The sequence below is a fragment of the Tauraco erythrolophus genome, chromosome 26, assembly GCF_009769465.1.
Source record: "Tauraco erythrolophus isolate bTauEry1 chromosome 26, bTauEry1.pri, whole genome shotgun sequence".
Lineage (NCBI taxonomy): Eukaryota > Metazoa > Chordata > Aves > Musophagiformes > Musophagidae > Tauraco > Tauraco erythrolophus.
Window position 1 is genome coordinate 6,767,590 of NC_141490.1, and position 21,566 is coordinate 6,789,155.

The 21,566-nt window shown below is 51.7% G+C and overlaps 1 protein-coding gene across 5 annotated transcripts in view; it reads left to right on the plus strand.

The window, feature by feature from the left end:
* ETS1 (ETS proto-oncogene 1, transcription factor) overlaps positions 1–11,828 on the plus strand; it is a 65,588-nt gene extending 53,760 nt beyond the window's left edge. For 4 of the 5 annotated variants that reach the window (XM_086626838.1, XM_086626835.1, XM_086626836.1 and 1 more), the window contains 3 exons: positions 1,332–1,592; positions 10,691–10,809; positions 11,566–11,828. In XM_086626838.1, coding sequence (XP_086482964.1) covers positions 1,332–1,592; positions 10,691–10,809; positions 11,566–11,781 — 596 coding nt within the window. In that variant the 3' untranslated portion in view covers positions 11,782–11,828. The remainder of the gene's footprint in view (positions 1–1,331; positions 1,593–10,690; positions 10,810–11,565) is intronic. The other variant, XM_086626837.1, reaches the window with a different exon arrangement.
* Positions 11,829–21,566: the final 9,738 nt, after the last annotated feature.

Below are 21,566 nucleotides of genomic sequence, written 5' to 3' on the forward strand. Positions count from 1 at the left end.
AAACTTCAAAGGATTTGGGGCCAGCAACCAGGGCAGAGCCCACGGCAGTTGAGTCTTTTCGCAGCAAGTGCTCTTGAAACTAAAACACAACAAATATTTGGGGGAGTGTGCCAGTGTCCTTCCACGTTCCCGTTCCCCTGGGATTTACTATCCAGGCCCAAGCTGCTGGTAGCTCTGCCAATGGAAATTTCTCCAGGAGCTCTTGCACAATCCCAGCAGCTGTTTTTAGCCCTCTTTGGGAAATTAGTGAACTTGAATGATCCTGTTACGCTTAGTTTGTCAGTAAAGATGTTGAGCAATCGGCAGCGTATGGGAGATCAGAGAAAGAACAATTTCAGTTTGTTCTTCGGATCCTTTTTTAGCTCTCAAAGTACAGAGGGTATACTTACACTGTCTCTAGTGGGTGTAAATCAGCATGGCACCGCTGAGGATCTGGCCTCTTGTGTTCTGATCTGTACTAAAAATACCCCAGAGAGTAGCCTTGATACAACCCAGCTGTGCTCACCTTACCAGAACTGGAAAAATAGCTGATTGAGCTCTCAGCCTTTTGCTCTCCTCCTCCATCAAATCTGCTGCTGTTTGGAGATTTGAGGGTGGAAGCTGGTTGTAACATATGGCAATAAAAGGCTGCTGTATAGTTCTGCAGGAAACATCAAAAGTAAAGCAGCTGGGTGTCCGGTGCCCTCGAATATGCCTGAGCAGTGTTTATATAGGGCTGACAGGTATAATGTGGGACTTATAGGACACCCATATCTTTCAGCAGCAAGAACAAGAGGTCCTGGAGTGAGCGTATTTAGGCACCTGAACTGAGCCTTGAATATCTGGGATAATATCAGGGATAATATATTATCCCTGGAGACATTCAAGGCCAGGTTGGACGAGGCCCTGAGCAACCTGATCTAGTTGGAGATATCCCTGTTCCTTGCAGGGGGGTTGGACTAGATGACCTTTGAAGGGCCCTTCCAGCCCTGACCATTCTATGATTCTATGATCTGTCTAAAGTGGATTATTTCTCTGCCATTGCCTTTGTGAAAGAGGGTGGTTTCCAGTTAGCCCCGGGCATCAGTCTTGGGTAGAGAGTCAGAACTTGGGGTTCTCTCCGCCTTGTTCTGCTGCTTGAACATCTCCAGGGCTCAGATATCCCTGCTCTGAATTAGGAATGTAACAAAAATATCCCAGTTTCAGGCCGTACTTTTGAGTTTGTTTGGAGATGAGGCGTAGTGGGACAACATGGTTCACCTGGTTGCCTTGAAGGCCTCCTCCTGGCCGCGGCATGCTAGAGCTTCCCCACGCTGGCCAGGCACATCTCACGTGCCCTTCCTTCTCGCCAGGTAAACTGGGTGGCCAGGACTCTTTCGAGAGCATCGAGAGCTACGACAGCTGCGACCGCCTGACACAGTCCTGGAGCAGCCAGTCCTCCTTCCAGAGCCTCCAGCGCGTTCCCTCCTACGACAGCTTCGACTCGGAGGACTACCCCGCCGCCCTGCCCAACCACAAGCCCAAGGGCACCTTCAAGGACTATGTTCGAGATCGGGCCGACATGAACAAGGACAAGCCTGTCATTCCTGCTGCTGCGCTTGCTGGCTACACAGGTAGGGTCATGCTCCTCAGGAAACCACCTCTTTGCTGTCTTGGGTAGAGCTTCTCCATCGCTGGAGACACTTGCACATCCTCCGACACTTTTTGTGCAACGTGCTGACCGCTTGCCTGTGGTTTCCCACCTGGGGCAGGAGTTGGCTGTGTTTCTGGCATTGCTGCGTGTGATGTGAAATGATCTTCTCCCCTTTTGGCTTGGAGGAAGCCCCTTGGTTTTTTGCTCTTTACTCTGGTGCGAGCAGACCCAAACATTTTCCATTCCCTGCACTGGAAGAGATGAAAAAGTGATAGGCCATGGAAACTCCAACTTTTTGTACGACAACCCTCCAGCAATCTCTCATCTCCATGGAGAGAAACCTGGTGGGATGGGGTTTCCAGCTAAAATTGAGATAATCCTTTCCAATCCGTCTGTGCCATGTCTTTCCCCTGTGCTAGAAGTAAAATTTGCAGGGTAGCCTCCTGCCAGTTCCCTTTTCCCTCCTACATACTGATCGCTCCTGTCCCAACTGGTAGCAGCTGTGGCCCGGAGGAGCCAAGTGGTGGAAGTCGTTTGTGCAGATAAAGATCAGCAAAAGGTTCAGAGCAGATCCTGAGGTGCGACTGTCCCTGAAATCTCCTCCCACGCACGGCTCATCTTCGGGCTGATATCGAGTTTTTTTGTCAAGGGGGGGAGAGTTGCAGAGGGGAGGAGAGGTGGAGAGATAATTTTAGGAGCTATGTGTAAAAAAGGAAGTGGTTTGTTGCTATAGCTTTAGTTAGAAAGAAAGCTCAGCCCTGCCTGCTGAATGAGCCTGTTTCAACTAAGCCTATGCAAAATAAAAGTGTGCTCTGCTATTCCTGAATGGTTTTTGGCTGGGGGATGTGGTGGGGAGAGGCACGAGTGGTAGGAGGGGCCGTGCCACGAGAGTTGACTTTCCTAAGAAAAGAGACCAGTGAGCACAACTCGTTATTTCTCTTCTTATTTTCTCCTAATAACACCTTTCACTGTGGCCCATATAAGCGTTTTGAGTACCCAGTGCCTGGGCAGGAGCGCTGGTTGCATTTTAACAGCCAGGGAAACTGAGGCACGGAGGCACTGGCACAAGGAGCTTGATTTTCCAAGCAGGATATCTCCCTCCACGTTTGCTGTAGCTCATGGAAAAGAGCTGCCCCTGTAGTGAGACAACATTCCCAGCTCCCTCTACGAGCGAGGAGCCGAAGGCTGGACCCTGTGTTTTGCCAAGAAGTATTTGCACCCTAAAGGGTGTCCTTGGAAGGGGAGGCTTTGGTGAAGGTGATGCCAGAGCACACTTCCAAGCGCTTTATGCCACGTAACATTTTCCTTTGCCTCCTTTCAAACCCCGTTTTGAGCTGAGAAGATAATCCCTTGGCCCAGGCGATGCGGGGTGATCAATAAGTGGGAGCACCTGAGTTTTATTTTTGCATTTCTTCGCCTGAGAAACTTGAAATAAGGAGAGGAAAATCAGAGGTTTCCAGAATCAGTCACTTGGAAATCCTTGAGCTGGTGTGGAAGCAATAATTCAGTACTCGGACTGCCACAGCCTGCATTTACCATCGGGAAAGATCTTTGAACAGATGAATTTTGCAGGTAGGGGACTCCAGAGATGTCCTCTGTCTCTTTTTGAAGCCTCCTGAGCTGTCAGCACCTTAGGTTTTCTGCTCGAGGGGAGCCCAGCATGGGTGCAAAGCGAAGCCAGGCTGCTGTGCAAGCAGGTCACAGCGAGAGCGAGTGAGAACATGTTGCATTACAAACCAGAGGAGAGCTGTGACCTCTGAAAATTGCTTCATATTTGTGTATTTTTGCAAAAAAAATCACCTACCAAGGCTGGCTACTGAGAAGTGCTGGACCCACCTGTTGGGCCAGCTGAGCAGGGAGCGTGGTGACTCTCAGGCAGAACTCGTAGGTGCTTTTTTTTTTTTTTTTTGCTTTGCTTTACACTACTTTTACTTTACTCGGGGGAGGAAGTGCTCTCTAGCAGCTCGAGCAGAGGAACTTGAAGTCTGGGCTCTGTTTGCAGCTCTGGTGAGGAGGTGGAGCCTCCAAACGAGCAGAGCAGGAGATTACCCAAAGCACTGAGACCCCCGCCTTCCCTGTCTCACTCAGATGATGCCTCAAGCACAGGTCCAACACCAGTCACCAACCAGTGGAGCACCCAGCAGACACCCTACACTGTCCATCTTTTAAGGCTGGCAGGGCGAAGCTTGGGAGATCGCATCCTTCATCTCCAGGGCTCTCTGGGTTGAGTTTAAGAGCTCGACAATATTGTTCAGGTTTTGTTACCAGGGTGGACCAGGGAGGTGGCACAGTGCTTTATCGCAGCCGCGGCAGATCTCTGATGGTATCTGCCTCGGGAGGCGCATGCTTTGGTGAGAAGGTGCATTTTGGCGGAAGCTCCGTTTGCGTTTGATGTGTTCTTCACCCAGCTCGCGAGCAGCTTTTCAAAGCTGCGTTATCTGCCCCCACATCTTGACCTAATTTAACGAGTTGCCATGGTTGCTCAGATAGAGGTTGATGCAATTTTCTTATCTTTTTCTTGAAGGAGAACCGTAACTGCTCAGGAGTTGGTGAACTTCAGTTTCCATAGCTGCAGGGAGGGCTGTCTCTGGACACCTCTGGTTTTGGGGCCAACTCTCTCAAAGCTTGGCCAGCTCGAGTCTTACATCAAGACAGATTTTATTTCTTTTGACATGACCTAGGAAGCGGAGGCAGAATGCATCTATTAAAATCAGGCAGGCGGCGCGTCAGAATGTGTCTTCTCCGCAGGCAGATGTGCTAAACCTCACGTTGGCTTAGCTGAGCACAGTTTAAGCTCCCTCAGTCCTGCAGCAGCTCACTGGTGTGGACGTGCAGCTCGTGCTAGGTGCACAAATCCCTCTGGACCTGAGCCCACCTGGGCTAAATCGAGCTCGGCTTTGCCTCTGTGCCACCTGCAGCCCTGCCTGGGGCTGTGCCATAGCTGGATGCTCCCACGCCGCTGGCTCTGATGGGTACCAGGGCCACCCGCATCCTTCGTGAGACCCGACGTCACGTGGATAAACATGGGTGGTCGGTAGCAGAGAAGCGTGCAGTCTGTGCAGAGGGTGGGTGGTGTGGTTCTGACCGCATCAATCTTTGGCCTTTCTGCCCTATATTCATTTTTCCACTCCGCTGACCTGCTTGTGCTGCTGCTTTCTTGGTGAGGCAGGTCCAGTGGAGGTTCAGACCCTCCCTCTGCCCCTGTGGCTGGGGATAGACACTCAGAGCTGAATCGTTTTTGGCTTTTCTTGAGCTCCCTGCAGCACCTGCATGGGTTTATAGCCAAGACGTGGTGTTTGTTTGCTTTGTGGACCTCAGCATCGTCTGTGCAGGCTGGGGCTTTCCATCTCGCGGTGTCGTCTGCGTTGCCACAACACCGGAGCCGTGCTGTGCCGAGCTGCTGCTCCGCAGAGCTGAACAGACAGTGCAGAGCGGTTCCCCTCATGTTTGAGAGGCAAAGAGAGGAAAAAGGGACAAGAAAGGTGAAGTGAGGGCACACCAAACCTTGGTCCCTCATCTGCAAGGCTGGTTTTGCAGTTGTGATGCTGTCCTTTGTAACGGACCTGGTTAGGACGTTGCTGGTGCCTTTACAGACAACCTCAGCACCTAAAGAGTTAATGCCCCCTTCCCAGCTAACGTCACGCATGACCTGAGTGTCTCTCTTAGATTGATGCTATCTTCATTATCGTGCTGCCCTTAAAGAAGCCAGAAAGTCGTGCGGGGAATAGCTGACCTCTCGCAGATGCTATCTCACCCGAGCACCCAGGAGCGCTTCTGTCTACCGAAGGGTTTTGCCCAGGCCAGATCCAGCCCTGATCCTCACTATCAGCATTCACAGTTCCATGGTGATAGGGCCCAAATTTGCCTACCAAACCCATCTACCCTGGCCGAATGGGTCTGCGGTGCAGAGCCTGAAGTCTTCGACAAGGCTCCGTTTCTGAGCGATGCTTATCTGTGACACAGAAGTGAAAGCATGCAGCTGCTGTTTTGCAAGAAAGTCAAGTTGGTGCCAAAGAAAGTGAGGCTCTTTCAAGAGAGCTTGTGTGCTGCTTCCCCTGTTCTTCATGTTGCTGACACTGCTGGCCTGAAGCTTCAACCAGTGAGCTCCCCGAATGTGCTGTGGTTGTCGGCATCCAAAGATTCGCCAGCAGCTGCCTTCCCAACCCCTCTCCCACCATGGTCCGGTGATCCAGCTGTCCTTGACATCCAGAGTCTGTGCAGTAGCTTTGCTAGAAACATCAGCATCCTTCCTGCCTGCTTGCCTGCACTTCTAGAGAAGTGTGCCTGGATGGGCATCCGGAGCCACTTGTGTGCTGGGTTAGGGGACTTTGGAGGTGCAGTCAGCTGCCCCAGCACTAGAAGCAGCACAGCAGCACCTCTGGCCCCTGTGTGATGCAGGAGATGTTGTTAGCTCGCTCGTTTTGGGTCGTACCCTTTGCCTACCCTTGCAGACTGACTTCAAGTGTGACCAGCCAGCAGCTCCTGCCCACTTTCTGCCTCCGGTGCAGCGCCAACGTGGGCTCAACAGCCCTTCGCAAGGTGGGGAGCTCAAGGGTGGGGCTCAGGGCTGGTTCAGTGGCTCCTGCTCCACCTGCCAGACATGTGCAAATGACAGTGAAATCAGCCCCACGCAACGCTGCCCAACCGTGACAGCAGCTCAGCTCCCACCAGAGCTGCTGCAGCCACCAGCAGCAGCTTCTCAGCAGCCCGGAGGTGATGGCAAAGCAGCAAGTGTGGCTTTGTCTCTCCTTTCGAGCAACGAGCTGGAGCATCACACGGCAGCTCTTGGCCTGCAGGACCACTTTCAGGGGGAGATGTGAAGCTCAAGAAACTCCGTGTGCTTTGCCAGCTGCTTCTAGAGTGAGACTGGTCCTCCCAACATGTTCTTCCTCAAAACAGAGGAGATGCACTAGGAAAGCACAACTGGTCTCCTGTCTATCAGCATGGTCAAAAGCATGTGGCTCCCCAAGGAAGGTGCTTTCTGGGTCCTTCCCTGCTTTCTTCATGACCATTCTTTGGAGATATTTCCATCCGAGCTCCAGGGCTGTGCTCCCACCCATGCGAAGCCGGCGCATCGCAGTGGCACAAAAACCTGCACCAGTCTGGGCAAGAGCTGGCGAGGAGGCGGTTGGGTTTGGTCTAACCAGGGAGCGATGAGGATGAGCTTTGCCTTCCTCCAACGTGGTGGGGGAAATTGGGGACCTTCGGTGCCTCAGTGCCATCGGAGGGGGCTTGGGCAGGGCAGGCACGATCGAGGTGAAGGCTGTTTTGGAGCCGTTGCTATGCCAAATTTTTTGTTGGGTTGGAACCACAAACCACAGAGCGAAAAGCATAGATGTACTGGGTTGTTTTGGGTTTTTTTTTTCAGTAGGGTTGGTTTTTTTTTTTCTTCTTTTCGTGTTGTTTGAAAGAAGGAAAACAAAACAGGCCGTTGAGAGGGGTGGGGGTGTGAAACTGTCTCGAGAGAGAGCGTGGGGATGACGTGTTTTGGGCTGTGCCTTCCTGGGTACGGCGCGGATGCCCGTCTGCCCCGGCTGGGTGGTACCACCATCACCAGTGAAAGTGGCCATCTTGCATATTTTGGTTTCAAACGCCTCCAGAGACACTGAGCAGGGAGGTGGGAGGGAATCTCTGATCCTGACCAAGGGCGGATGGCACGGGGCTGGCGTGGCACCAACCCCTTTGCTCTCGGGACACCCATGGGTGCTGGTGGAGGACCTCGGCACCACTCAGCCAGCGGTTCCCGCTGGAGCAGCCGGCTGTCATCTGACTTAAGAGGCATATTTTCCCCCTGACGTGGAAGAATTCCTGCGGTGTGACACTCCCCGCTGAAGGACCCTGTTCAGTGCCACCGAGGCCAGACAGGGCCCCCATTGTGGCCCCTCCGGCGGGCACTATTCTTAGCAGCCTCTGCGGGTGCCGGAGGTCGTGACGGGGCGGGAGGACATCCCACCACCCTCTGAGTCCTCGCCTTGTCTTTTGGGGAGCGGGGGCTGCCCTTGTTCCTGTTCCCCGGGCTCGTTCTGGGAAGCTCCTCTAGCAGGACCAGCGCCATCAAAGATAGCCTGTGTCCCTCCACCCCATGCTTGGGGCTACATCCAAAAAAAGGCTGCAGGAACACTCCAGTGGTGGTTGTTTTTGGAGATAACCAAGGCAACAGGTCGCGTGGTGGGGCACGCCGGCCTCGGGGCAGTCGGGGCGACTGTGTGTGCTTGTACCGTGAAGTGATGGTTGGACTCGATGATCTCTAAGGTCTCTTCCAACCTAGAAATCTATGGATCTATGAAATCTATGATGTGGACTGGGCACCACGGTGGGGATTCCCAGTCCCAGCTGGGGATGAGCGGAAGGGTTGAAGCAGAAGGGATGGAAAACGGGTGCCACTCCCAGCTCCTGCGGGGACGGAGGTTTGGGGTGCAGAGACAAGCCCGGCGGCTTCACGATACCTTTGGGGATGTGATGTGGTGGGGGTGGCACCTCTGCATGAGCCAAAGGTCACCTCGAAATCCTTTTAGGTGCTGGGAAAATGACTCCCTGCTCCTTGCTGATGTGCACAGCAAGGAAAAGAAGCTCATTTCTGAAAAGAGCCCTCCCAGGACTAATTACAGCCATACCAGCCCACCGGACAACGCATGGACCTCCAGCAACCCCTGATCATGTTGTCTTCCTACCCTGTGGTGTCCCGGAGCTGTTTCCAGGCATGCAGGCTCGGGCTTGTGCCAGGCTTTGGTTCCTGCCACCTCGGGCATCGCCCGCCTCGCTGACGTTTCGGAGCGGAGCGGCGGCGGCACATCTGCAGGGCTTCGGCTGCCTTCCCCTCTGGCAGGGCGTGTGTTTGTAGGAGCTGAGACATGCCTGCGAGCCCTGCAGTAAACACATTCTTGCCATAATTGCTTGTCCAACGCAGAGGAATTTGGGGTTTTACTCACGTCCCGCAGGCAGCTCGGAATAGACCTTGGGAATCCCTGTTCCGAGGGTGATGCCACTTCCTTCAAAATCCCGAAATAAAAAAAAAAAAATAAAATAAAGCCTTGTTCTTTGGTTGGGCAGGAGAGAAATCAGTGCGAAGTGACCAACCTGGTCTTGCTTTGATCTCCTCTCCTAGGACTGTCTCTGTTAATCCGATTTGGGCTGCTCTCTCTATGAGTGTAGGGAATTGGTGTAAAGTCCGATGGGCCAAGAGAAACCGGTGAATTCACCTGCAATTCCCTGTGGAGGACCTCAGGCAGCAGAAATAACCTTTTTGCCTGGGTTTTTTTTTAAAGCTTGCTGCTATAAATAGGTCTAAGCTTTGAGATGTGGTGGCATTTCAGGACAGGGTTTTGGCTCTTCCCTTTCAGCTGAAAGGAGAAGGCGTCATCTGAATTTCCTCCCTCGTTTTGGCGTGGATAACCCAACTCCATCCCTACCGGAGAGCGCGGTTGCGGAGTCGATGTCTTGGCAAGCCCCTGCCGAGGATGACGAGCTGGAGCCTTTCCCTGCCGAGTGTCGTTTGCCCATTTAGAAGCAGGGAGATGCTGTGAGCTCCCTGCTCTGCCCTGCCCAGGGCTGTGCCATAACCCCCGGGACTTGGCGCAGGACCCGGTGCCTGCAAAACCCTGGAGCGGTTCCGTAGGGATAACAGAAGTGAAACAATTTGGGGAGGGTTGGACGGGGCCGCAGCGATTCCCCTGGTGCCGGAGCCAACTCTCTCATTTCCTCCTCCCCAGCAGCTTGTCTGCTTTTGAGTCATTGTAAAACTTGTGGAAAAGGGGGAACAGCTCTCCCCTTCCCTCCACGGGTTATCCCACAGCCACTGCTCTGACAGCCTTCATTGTCATTCGTGGAAATGGGCTGTTCTCCATCCCTTTTTCTGAGCATATAATTTTATTTTTATTTTTTTTCCCCCCCCTGCTTGAATCTTATGCTCACTGCTGTCAGCAGGAGGGTTTACCCTAATCCCAGCCTGTGCAATTCTTTTGGTGATAAATCATTTCCTCTAACCTCTGGCTGTGTTTATTGTGATTATTGTTGTGCTTCTTAGTGATATGTTCTACGCTGCCTTTTAAAACATGGCAAAACCTCTCCCGAAACACGTCGCCCAGAGCTAAGTGCAATATTTTGGGTGCGGCTGCGTTTGGGAGTTGCTCATCAAAGAGATTTTGGCTCCTCTACCTTTGATTGGGACACAAGTGCAAAGGAGAGATAAGGGTTTCGAAATCGCTCCGTGTGCACCATTAATCCAGCCAAAACCAGCCTGCGGAGCCGCACTGGTACCAGCAGGTTAGATGTGTCAGGTTCAGGACCCCGCAGCTAATTGCTGTTGGCCAAAATTAGCACCCAGGGGGGGAGATGGAGACCACAGTGTTGGAAGGAGAGGCTGAACCTACGTGGCCCGGGATGCTGCGTGCTGCCTCGTGCCTCTCCACCTGGATTTGGAGCCAGGGGAGAGGTTTGCTGATGACTTTGCTACCACCGTGCCAAGACCGTGATGGGGAGATCCACCAGTCCTGAGCTGGTGAGATCCGTCTGCCGAGCCAGCCAGCCCCTGCCTTCCCCACACTGAGCTCCGTGAGCCGGCGTAGCCCATTCCTGCAGCAACATGCCCTGGAAAGAGACCAAATAATTTTCATACCTGGGTGTCCCCCCGACTTATCACGGTGAGCAGCGACGGAACCAAGACTCGAGGTCGGGAAGCGAGAGTCTGCCGGGGTTCATGCGGTGGCCAGGAGGTTTTTGGCACGGAGGAAATGGTGGTGTTCTTGTGCCAAAACAATGACTCCTCGCTGTTTGGATGCCAGAAAAATAATCCTATTTATGTAACTCGAAGCGAAGCATTCCACTGCATGAATATTCAGCTTTTCCTCCAAAGAGGAAGCTCTTTTACCTGCAGGATTTAACTCTCAAGCTGTCATCTCAGCCCAGATCTTGCCCTGTGGCCGCTGATTCTTTTTCTTTGATAGTAGAAGGTTTTATTTTTTTCATGTTTTGCTTGCATGTGATTTTTTTTTTTTTTTTTTTTTTTTTGCTCCTCCTCTGGGATAGAAGGGACCGTGGTTTTCCTGGCATTAATGTCTCGTGTTCCCTTTGTCTTCCTAGGCAGTGGACCCATCCAACTGTGGCAATTCCTGCTGGAACTGCTCACTGACAAGTCCTGTCAGTCCTTCATCAGCTGGACAGGCGATGGCTGGGAATTCAAGCTTTCCGACCCAGACGAGGTAGAGTGCCCTGAAATGAAGCGCACAGCCTAAATCCCTCTGAAATATTGGCGTGGATAACCCTCCCCTCCTCCCTTCAGGGCTGAGATTTGGGCAGTCACGTTGTTCTGGTCTTGGCTACGTGTAGGGGAAAACAATGATTTAGAGCCCAGATGAAAACTGGTTAAAAATTAGGGCTGCAGCAATACCTCGGAAGTGGTAATTTGTGCCCAAAGTTGGTGGGAAGTAGCTGAAACACCGTAAGAGAAGCGTAGTGCCAGAGCTCTTCAAATAAGATGTGTATAGGTGAGAGGAGAGGAACAAGTGGGACATTTACTGGCACAGGTTGCCAGAGAAGTTGTGGCTGCCCCATCCCTGGAGGTGTTCAAGACCAGGTTGGATGAGGCTTTGGGCAACCTGGTGTAGTGGAGGGTGTCCCTGCCCATGGCAGGGGGGTTGGAACTAGATGATCTTTGAGGTCCCTTCCAACTCAAACCGTTCTGTGATTCTATGATTCTATGATTTATTCCCTTCCCTGACTTACATATCCTCATAGAGTCCTCTGCAATGTTCTGCCATTGCGTGGAGGTTGGTTTTCCCTAACATCAATGCTCGTAACCCATCCATGTCCATCTTAAAGACAAGGAAAATCCTCTCCCTTCCCTTGTGTCCGACACTGCCACTTACCTACGGCTGCCCAACCAAGCCAGACTGACTTTTCCTTCCCATCCCTGCGCCGTTCATCCCCTCTTGCCTCTCCCTCCCCCCCTCTCCCAGGTGGCCAGGCGATGGGGCAAGAGGAAAAACAAACCCAAGATGAACTACGAGAAGCTGAGCCGCGGCTTACGCTACTACTACGACAAGAACATCATCCACAAGACGGCTGGGAAACGCTACGTCTACCGTTTCGTCTGCGACCTGCAGAGCCTGCTGGGCTACACGCCCGAGGAGCTCCATGCCATGCTGGACGTCAAGCCGGACACCGATGAGTGAAGACGGATGGATGGGGGCAGAGGGTCACCCCGTGTCATTTTTGGCGAGTCGATGGGACTTTTGCTGTTGATTTTTTTTTTTTTTTTTTTTTGCTATTATTTTTTGTTGTTGTTGTTTTTTGAATGAGCAACTCAGATTTGATGCTTTGAGGATGTTGGGAGAGAGGGTGGTGGAAGAGGCAAACTTTTGGCTGAAACCTGAAAAGTTTGGTTCAGAGAAGGATGGGCTTTTTTTTTTTTTTTACCTGAAAGCTCCAGGACAGGCTTTTTTTTTTTTTTTGCGGGGTGAAATTCTGAGTTTTAAGAAAGCCAGACCAATGTAGCTCACTTAAAAAAAACAAAACAGAAAAAAAGAAAACCACCCTCCCCATCCCTTGCTGTTTAGAAAAAAGTATTATCGAACAGATCCCTTTGGTTTTTGTGTTATCCACACACAAACTGACGGTTCAGGAAATGACAGTATTCCTGAGGAGTTGAGGATTTTAAACTTTTTTTTGAGGACAGGGAGGGAAAACCAAAGTGGGTGAATATTCCTGCTTCGGAGAGGGACAATATAGGAAAAAAACCAAGAACTATTTGTCGTTCTTGTTACATCACCTTTCTGTCGGTTGTCATCTTTTCTACGAAAGACAGAATTTTTACTAGGAGAGATCAAGACTCTTTTTTTTTTTTTTTTTTTAAATTTGTTAAAGTTTTATTTTATTAAATTTTGTGCCAGTATTTTTTTTTTTTTTAAATAGTCTTAAGCTCTAAGATGGTCTCAGTATTGCAATATTGTGTGTGTTTGTTTCTGTTATGCCAGCGGAGAGTTTTATCACAGTGAGGAAAAAGAAAAAAAGGACCAAAAAAAAAAAAGAAAGAAAAGAATTTGTTTATGTAGACCCCACTGGAGAAGTGTAGAGCTACGACTCAGCATCTCCAAATTGTATGTGAAGGAAAATTAACTCCAAACTGGCTCCCAGTGATGCTGGCTGGGTGTGCCCCTCCTGTTTCCAGTCCCAAATGCTTTTCTCTGCCGTTTGCTGATAAAGCTGGTTGAAATTTCTGCTTTTTTTTTTTGTTGTTGTTAAAAAGGGGCTTTGCTGTACGGCCACGTTTTGTGCACAAAACCTCTGAAGATCTGCAGGCAAGACATCTTTTTGCGTTTTCCCAATCACTTGTTTTGCTCAAGGAACACTTTGGTGCTTTCAGAAAATTGAGATTTTCTTTTTTTTTTCTTTGTGGAGAGAAAAAGGGAGAAAGTCCCGTGTTTTCGATGTGGCAAACGCAAAACGTAGAAGTTGATTGAGGCGGGGGGAAAAAAAAAAAAAAATCAGGAAAAAGTTGAAAAACCAAAGGGAAATGTTTTTTCCTTCCTGTTTCGACCAGCTCTATCTTGATTGCTGTACATCTGAACCAGCCTGGGCACACGCAGAAAGGAAATTGTCTTTGCAAATGGATTCTTTACTGCTCTTTGTAACCCTGATCCTGCAAACCCTGATCCTGCAAACCCCGATCCTGCAAACCCTGATCCTCCAAACCCTGATCCTGCAAACCCTGATCCTGCAAACCCTGATCCTCCAAACCCTGATCCTGCAAACCCTGATCCTGCAAACCCCATCAGGGTGTGATTAACATGAAGCACACGACCAGTGTCACCAGGGTAAATGAGGTCTCACGTGCTCGCCCGAGCTGGTGGTGGGATCGGTCCTCCAGACCGTCGATCCTCCAAACCTTTTGCAACTGGTCAGAGGGGTAAATCCCGCTGCACCGAGCGCTTCCCGGGGTGCTCTGAGCACAGCAAGGCTGGTGACCACCTTCGGGGGGGGAGCTGGGTGTGAGGTAGAGGATCAGGCTGTGAGTGTTTCCCTATCCAGATACGACCCCGAAGCCGGATTCGTGCGGATCCGGCTGCCAAACGGGGTCTTTCTCCCCTGAGAGCCACTGGGCATTTGCTTTTTAAAGACAGTATTACGTGTTTGAACCAAAAGTACCTTTTTTGTGTTGTCTGTCTGTCTGTCTGTGTGTTTTAGGTAGCCACGTTCGTTACAGAGGCACTGGGAGATGGTAGTGGGGGGAGAAGCTTTCCAGAGGTGCTCCCTGGGCAATCCCTGCCTGATCCAGGCTGATATTTGGGATCAGCAGGACAGGGCTCCGTGTGGAAAGAGCCGAAATATTCAGGCACGGAGCCCCTGTGCACAGGGACAGTGTTGAACAGGGAGCTCGACCCCAGAGCGAGGTGATGCTCAGAGGTTCTGGGCTCTCCTCTGCTTCCTGGTGGGAGATCCTGCACCTCTGTATCCCCAGTTGGTCGTTTTGGGACAAGTCAGCCCCAAAACTGCTGCGTGCTTCAAAAAAGATGATGATGGAAGGGAAAGGATTGGGCCCAGAGGGAGCTCCAGCCAAGGGGGATGGAAGCAGATGGTGGTTTAGGTAAGGGAGGTTATGAGTTATGCCGTTAGCTCACGGGGCTGCGCATCGTCCCGCCGAGCATACGGAAAGAAAAGGATGGGATGGACGGAAAGGAAGGAAAAAGGGATGGAAGGAAAAGAAAGGAGGAAAGGGATGCTGCCCACTGGGAAGTTAAACTTGAGCTCATGTCCTCAGGCAGATAGGGAGGATGGGAGAAAGCAGCTGGGCCAAACCAGAGAGAGGAAAGGGAAAACATCAGTATCATGGATGAGGCACTGGGACAGAGCTCTACCACCGAGGCAGGGCTGGCCACAGCCACCGAGCTGCAAAGGGAGTCCAGCAAGATGTGACAGCACAGAAGCACCCAGGGGAGGAATAGTTAAGGAGCAATTGGATGGGGTTTTTTTTAGGCTTTCGGGGTTGGTGTCTTTCTTGCAGCTGCCAAGTGCCCTTAGCTTACCCTTCCCGGGCCACTTCTAGCAGTGCTTTGAAAAACCTCCCTTGAACCCTTGGAAAGGGTGCTGCCAGGAGGCCAGGCGCCCCGTCTCCTGCCCTTGGCACCACGCCGGGTCCCAGGACACATCTGCTTTGCTCAGATGCTCCACCGAAGCTTGAAGTGCCTTTTTTGAGCAGAAAACAGGGATAACATTTCCCTCCGATGGAAGGAACCGCAGGTCCAGGTACCAACCCCATCCTTCTGCCGGGCTAAATCCCTCATCCACTCCGCTGGGCTGATTTTTTCCAGATTTCCAAGCCAAACCTGTGTGTTCGCAGTGATTTTGGGAAGATGGTTGAAAGATTAGGATGGGTGAGTCGTGGAAAGCAGCTCGTTTTTTTTGGAAGTAGCCTCTGGCTGGAGCTTCTCCATCATTTCTCCCAGCCTTTTGCCATCCCAGCTCCCAGCCCACGTGCAAGTACAGTCCTGGGGACGTGGGGTTCATCATTTCCTATTTTCCTCTATTTTTTTATTCCCAATCTAGAGACCATCTTGGAGAGAGCTGTGTGCTGTTTATACACTGGAAATGTGCAGATTTGTTTTTGTTTAATTTTTTTTTTTTTTTTGCTTTTGAATTGCATGGTGACTTTTGGCGAGGGATGTGCTGCATCCCAAACCCTCTGACCTCCTGTTTTTTCGAGGCCGTGAAAATTTGGTTAACTTCCACACACACGTGCTGGAGCAGAAGGATTTAAGAAGGACAATAGAAATCTGCAACAGGGCAAGAAATAGAAGATAACGTCAGATTTTAACCTTCTCACGTCTTTCCGAACCACCACCTCCTCCCCCAAAAAACCAGTCCCAATAAGCATGGATAAATTTAGATGCTGTGGGAAATGTCTCTGTCTTCTAATTCCTGCTCTTTCCAAGGGTTTTCCACGAGGCTTTAGGGCTCAGGTGCTCGTTCCTCGTTAATGTTGCAAAATTTGGATGCTCTTGGCGTGCTCTGCTCTCTGGTAGGGTCTATATAACATCCGTGAGCTGTTGTCTACATTCCAAAGAGGTTTAAATAAATGATAAATTTATGTATACATATATGTTATAATGGAATATCTCCAGGAATTAACTGCCTCAGTTAAAAAAAAAAAAAAAAGTCTTTTTTATTTTGGGCTGGTTTTTGTTTTTACACACGGGATTTTTTTTTTTTTTAAGCTGATAAAACATAGAAGAAGAGAGAAAAAAAAAAGAGAGATTGTTATATTGTGCTGTTCGACTATTTTCCAACTTGTATTTTCATATAATTTATATTTTTTAAAAGTGGAAAAAAAATTTTAAAAGCGAGATTGAAAAAAAAAAAAACCACAAAAAAAAGGAAAAAGCAGGTGCTTTTTTTTTTAAAAAAAAAAAAACTGAGCTGAGGTAGCTTAGAGATGTAGCGATGTGTGTGTGTGTCCGTGTGTTGTGTTGTGTTTCGTTTTGTTTTGGTTTGTTATTTTTAAAGGATACAAAAAAAAAAAAAAAAAAAGTCCCTCCTGCATTGAATCCTTAAAGAAGGAGGGGATTGGTTTTGTTTTAATTGCTGATGCTGGCACATCATTTTGCTGGAGAGTTTTTTATATACTGTAGCCTTATTTCATATCGTATTTTAAACCATGTGAAATTAAAAGAAGAATAATTCATAACCCTCGGTGTCGGTGTGCTTATTAAATTCGGGGAAAAACGATGCAAAAACTTCGAAATCCCAGCAACTTCTGTATTTTTTTTTCATTTTAAGCATAATTGCCTGGTTGTAGGAAATCAGAGGCTGCGGTGCCAACCAGGATCGTGTCTCGGGGGGGGGATGGAGAAGGGAAACGCTGCGCCCCACCGGCTCCCCGCTCGCTTTGGGAGCACGGATTGTCCTCTCCGGCTCTCCTTGCTGTCCCAAGGGCAATTCCAGGGTTTCAAAACGTCTTTTCATCTTGACTCATCGCTGGGAGCTTGGGATATCTGTGGTTTACCACCCCGGCTGACTCGGACAGGGGTGGGTTTTTTTCGGCAGGCTCTTGTGAAATGGGGGTAGGCGACTCGCAAAGCCCCGCAGCCTTCGCCGCGGCGTGAAGATGCTGCTGAGCATCTGCTTTCCTACCCGAGACCTCGGATCGTGGTCCATCAAGGAGAGAAAACCTGCCACTGGGCTTCTAATGGATCAAATCAGACCGTTGTGCTTCAGATCTTTGAAAAAATCTTATAGCAGCTTTCCAGTACCTAAAGGGGGCCTACAGGAAAGCTGGAGAGGGGCTTTTTGCAAGGGTGGGTAGTGATAGGACAAGGGGCAATGGATTTAAACTGAAAGAGGGGAGATTTAGGTTAGATATAAGAAAGAAATTCTTTACTTTGAGGGTAGTGAGGTACTGGAACGGGTTGCCCAGAGAAGCTGTGGCTGCCCCATCCCTGGCAGTGCTCAAGGCCAGGTTGGATGAGGCTTTGGGCAACCTGGTGTAGTGGAGGGTGTCCCTGCCCATGGCAGGGGGGTTGGAACTGGATGATCTTTGAGGTCCCTTCCAACCCAAACCATTCTATGATTCTATGATTCTATGATACATTGTGTTGTCCCCAGTGGGTTTTATGCTGGTTCGGGTATCTCCTCCTCATCATCAAGCCAGGAGGGAATCTGTCTGGTGCTTACTTGGGCAATGGTTTGATCGGAGCCCGTTAGCATGTAGGTCTGGAAGTGCTGATTAATGAGGCCAGCATCTTGGAGAGGTTCATGATCTGGGAGCCGATGCTTATTCATAGGGCTGGTGCGTTTGCGTGCTGGGAAATTCCCAGAGGACAATAGCGTTGACGCTTGTTTGCTTGAGTCAGCATGAAGTGGATTGGACAAAAACGTTCAGAAATGCGCCCTTCGGATCTGCTGAATGCTCAGAAGGGTGAACAGGTCATCGGCGTGAAGAGGATGCGACAGATGAATCCGGGATCCGGGATATCGAAGATGATAAGATGGGCTGGAGCACCTTTCCTATGAGGACAGGCTGAAAGAGTTGGGGCTGTTCAGCCTGGAGAAGAGGAGGCTCCGGGGTGACCTTATAGCGGTCTTCCAGTACCTCAAGGGGGCCTACAGGAAAGATGGGGAGAGGCTGTTCAGGAGGGCCAGTTGTGATAGGACAAGGGGTAATGGTTTTAAAATAGAGGGAGGTAGATTCAGGTTGGATATTAGGAAAAAATTTTTTACCATGAGAGTTGTAGAACACTGGAACAGGTTGCCCAGAGAGGTGGTGGATGCTCCATCCCTGGAGACGTTCAAGGCCAGGTTGGACGAGGCCCTGAGCAACCTGATCTAGTTGGAGATATCCCTGTTCCTTGCAGGGGGGTTGGACTAGATGACCTTTGAAGGTCCCTTCCAGCCCTAACCATTCTATGATTCTATGATTCTATGATATTTGTAACAACTCCGTTTGTACTTATAGTAACTCGGCTCGTAGCCAGGCAGGAAGCAAGAAGTTCTGGAGAAGGACTGAAGGACGAGAGGTGGAGAGCCACGATGGTCCTCATCACAGCCATGGGGGGATCCTGGGGCCACCAGCTTGGTGAGCACCCAGCCAGCTCCATCCTCGGCTCGGAGACACGGCGCTCCGAGCAGGAGCGGAGCTCGCTTACACCACCAGCCCTTGATCTTCCCGTAGCTCCTTTCATCCCAGCTGGAGCTGCTGGACTGGGCAGCACGGCCTCGTGCTCGGCAGCCCCGGGTAAATAAACAGCGAGCGCGGCTCTGTTCCCCATCCGCCGCTTTCAAGTCTCCGTGCAGCCGCTCCGTGCCGGAGGCCTCCGGGATAAAATCCGAAGGGGTGCCCGTGGCTCAGCTCTTCCAGGGGGTTTTGCCCCCGAGGGCTGTGTGAGCTGGGGAGCGCGCGGAGCTCTGCGAACCTCGGCCAAACCAGAGGATGCTTCTGGTCCTGGCGAATGGGAGGGAAGGAGAAGTGGAGCAGCGAGCAGCCAGTGTTCCTCATCATCCTCCCCCCAAGCCATCGCAGATGATGGCTTTAATGCTTATGCTAAAAACACCATCTGGGGGAAGCCCCCGTGCACCTGGAGCACCCTCTATGGAAATGATGGTCAGCGGTTAACGGCCCCGTGGCCGAGCACCCACCTCCCCGCTCCCCCGTAGGAATCACCGGAGGCGGCAGATGAAGTTTCCAGTGCAGAGACTCTCCGTGCCAGCACCAGTTGCCATAACCTGCTGGGGAGGTTTGGGATGGGGGAAACAGGATTTGGGGAGGGAGCCGGAGCTCTTCCCGCGGGAAAAGCATCACGGCTGCAGCTCTGCGCCCCTAAAAGCGATCCCTGGCTGGTGCCAGCAAGGTGTTAAGAAAGGAATATTGAAATGGAGCTTAATGGGAAGGGGTTTGCTGGCAGGGATGAGCTCCCCAGCAGGAAAATCCCACCCGTGCAGGGAATTGCACCTTTAGGAGGATTTTGCACGGCTTATTGATCCCAGGTGCTGCTGTGCCGCTGCTTGGGCGCGTGATTTAAACAAAGCAGGAGCAGCAAGCAGGGTTTTTCCAGGCCCTAGCATATATGTGCCCAGGGATGTATGTATCCAGCAGTGGAGCAGGAGGAGCTGGAGCCTGTGGGGTGGGAGGGGGTTTTGCACGCTCGAAAGCAGCCGCACGCGCCGAGAGCTGCTGCTCTAAATAGAAGCTGGGGAGCAAACGGGTTTTTTTTTTTTCGGGTCGGAGTCTTGAAATGAGACATTTAAACCGGCGCTTGAGGGAAATAGAGAGAGGTCGGAACAGGAACTGAGATTGTTGAAGACTGAGCTAAGGGACGGGCTCTCTAGAAATCTCTGAGATAGAAGGAGAGAGGGGGAAGGAGGCAGCGAGAGGAGGAACGTGAATACAGGGGGAAGGAGCAGGATGGAGAGGGAGAGGTGCGAGGAGGCGGAACAGGGTGCTGCAGCAGCGAAGCCGTGAGCTTTGCTCCTTCCTTTGGTGATGCCGGGTGTGCACACGCGTGCAGATGCATGTACATGGGTGCAAATCCATGCAGATGCATGCACGTGCATGCACACGTGTGCACCCATGCACACACATGTACACCCATGCACGTACACCCATGCACACACTTACATCCATGCAGGTGCATGCACACCCATCCACATCCATGTACACCCATGCAGATGCATGCACACCCATGCACACCCTTATATTCCCATGCACACCCTTATACACCCATGCACACCCATGCAAACCCGTGCAGGTGCATGCAGCCCTTGCACACCCATGCACACCCATGCACACCCTTATACACCCATGCACACCCATGCAAACCCATGTACACCCGTGCAGATGCATGCACACCCATGTACACCCATCCACATCCATGTACACCCATGCAGATGCAGGCACAACCACGCACACCCATGTACACCCATGCACACCCATGCACACCCACATACACCCATGCAGATGCAGGCACACCCATGCACACCAATGCAGACCCATGCACACCCATGTAGACCCATGCACACTCATGCAAACCCATGCACACCCATGTAGACCCATGCAAACCCATGTACACCCATGCAGGTGCGTGCACACCCTTGCACACCCATGCAGGTGCATGCACACCCATGCACACCCTTATACACCCATGCACACCCATGCAAACCCATGTACACCCATGCAGATGCATGCACACCCATGTACACCCATCCACATCCATGTACACCTATGCAGATGCAGGCACACCCATGCACACCCATGCACACCCATATACACCCATGCAGATGCATGCACACCCATGCACACCCATGCACACCCATGCACACCCATATACACCCATGCAGATGCATGCACACCCATGCACACCAGTGTACATCCATCCACATCCATGTACACCCATGCAGATGCAGGCACAACCATGCACACCCATGTACACCCATGCACACCCATGTAGACCCATGCACACTCATGCAAACCCATGTACACCCATGCAGGTGCGTGCACACCCTTGCACACCCATGTGCACCCGTGCAGATGCATGCACACCCATGCAGGTGCGTGCACACCCTTGCACACCCATGCACACCCGTGCAGGTGCATGCACACCCATGTACACCCGTGCAGGTGCATGCACACCCATGTACACCCATGCAGGTGCATGCACACCCATGCAGGTGCGTGCACACCCTTGCACACCCATGCACACCCATGCAGGTGCATGCTCACCCTTGCACACCCACGCACACCCATGCTCAGCAGTGCACGGCCGAGTGCTCACTGGGGCCAGCAAGGCCCTTGCAGCAGAGTAACTGGAGATTTAGGGCTGCTGGATGGTGTTCAGACACTTGGGCCCTATTTACCCACCCGGGGCTCACCGTACCCGGGCCGGTACTGCGGCGGGTGGTACCGGGGGTGCCAGGGCTGCCTTTCGGAGTCAGCACTTTCCGCTCCGTGAGCTGTTTGCTTTCCATGGCCGCCTCCTTCCCGCTGCGCCGAGGCCTCTGAACACCATCCAACAGCAACTTTCCGGCTCCTCCGGCGGCCTTTTCCCCCCGCGCCGGCGAGCGCTGCGGTTCCCTGGCCTGGCTTGAAAGCTGCCCCCACAATGAGCCATTGTGCCAGGCTGCTCCGGAGGGGAGACAGCCACTGGGGCCAAAACCCCGCTGCTGGGGGGGGTGCTGGGTGCCTGCCAGCACCCAGCTGCCTCCTGGGGAGCCCGGGGCCGGGGATGCTCCCCCAAAATCCCACAGCCTTGGGGTGGGGAGATGCTGCATCCCCCTCTTGTCTGCAGCATCGCTGTGGGGCTGGGGTGGGAAGGGGGCCCTTGCAGCCTGAGCTTTATATTTATTTTTATTTTGCACGGGATAAAACTGGGATGTCCTAATTTCACCCCCCCTCCGGCTTAAATTGCCCTTGATGGACCCGGAGTGATGAGACTCGCTGCCTCCTCCTCCTCCTCCTCACCCCAGCCCAGCT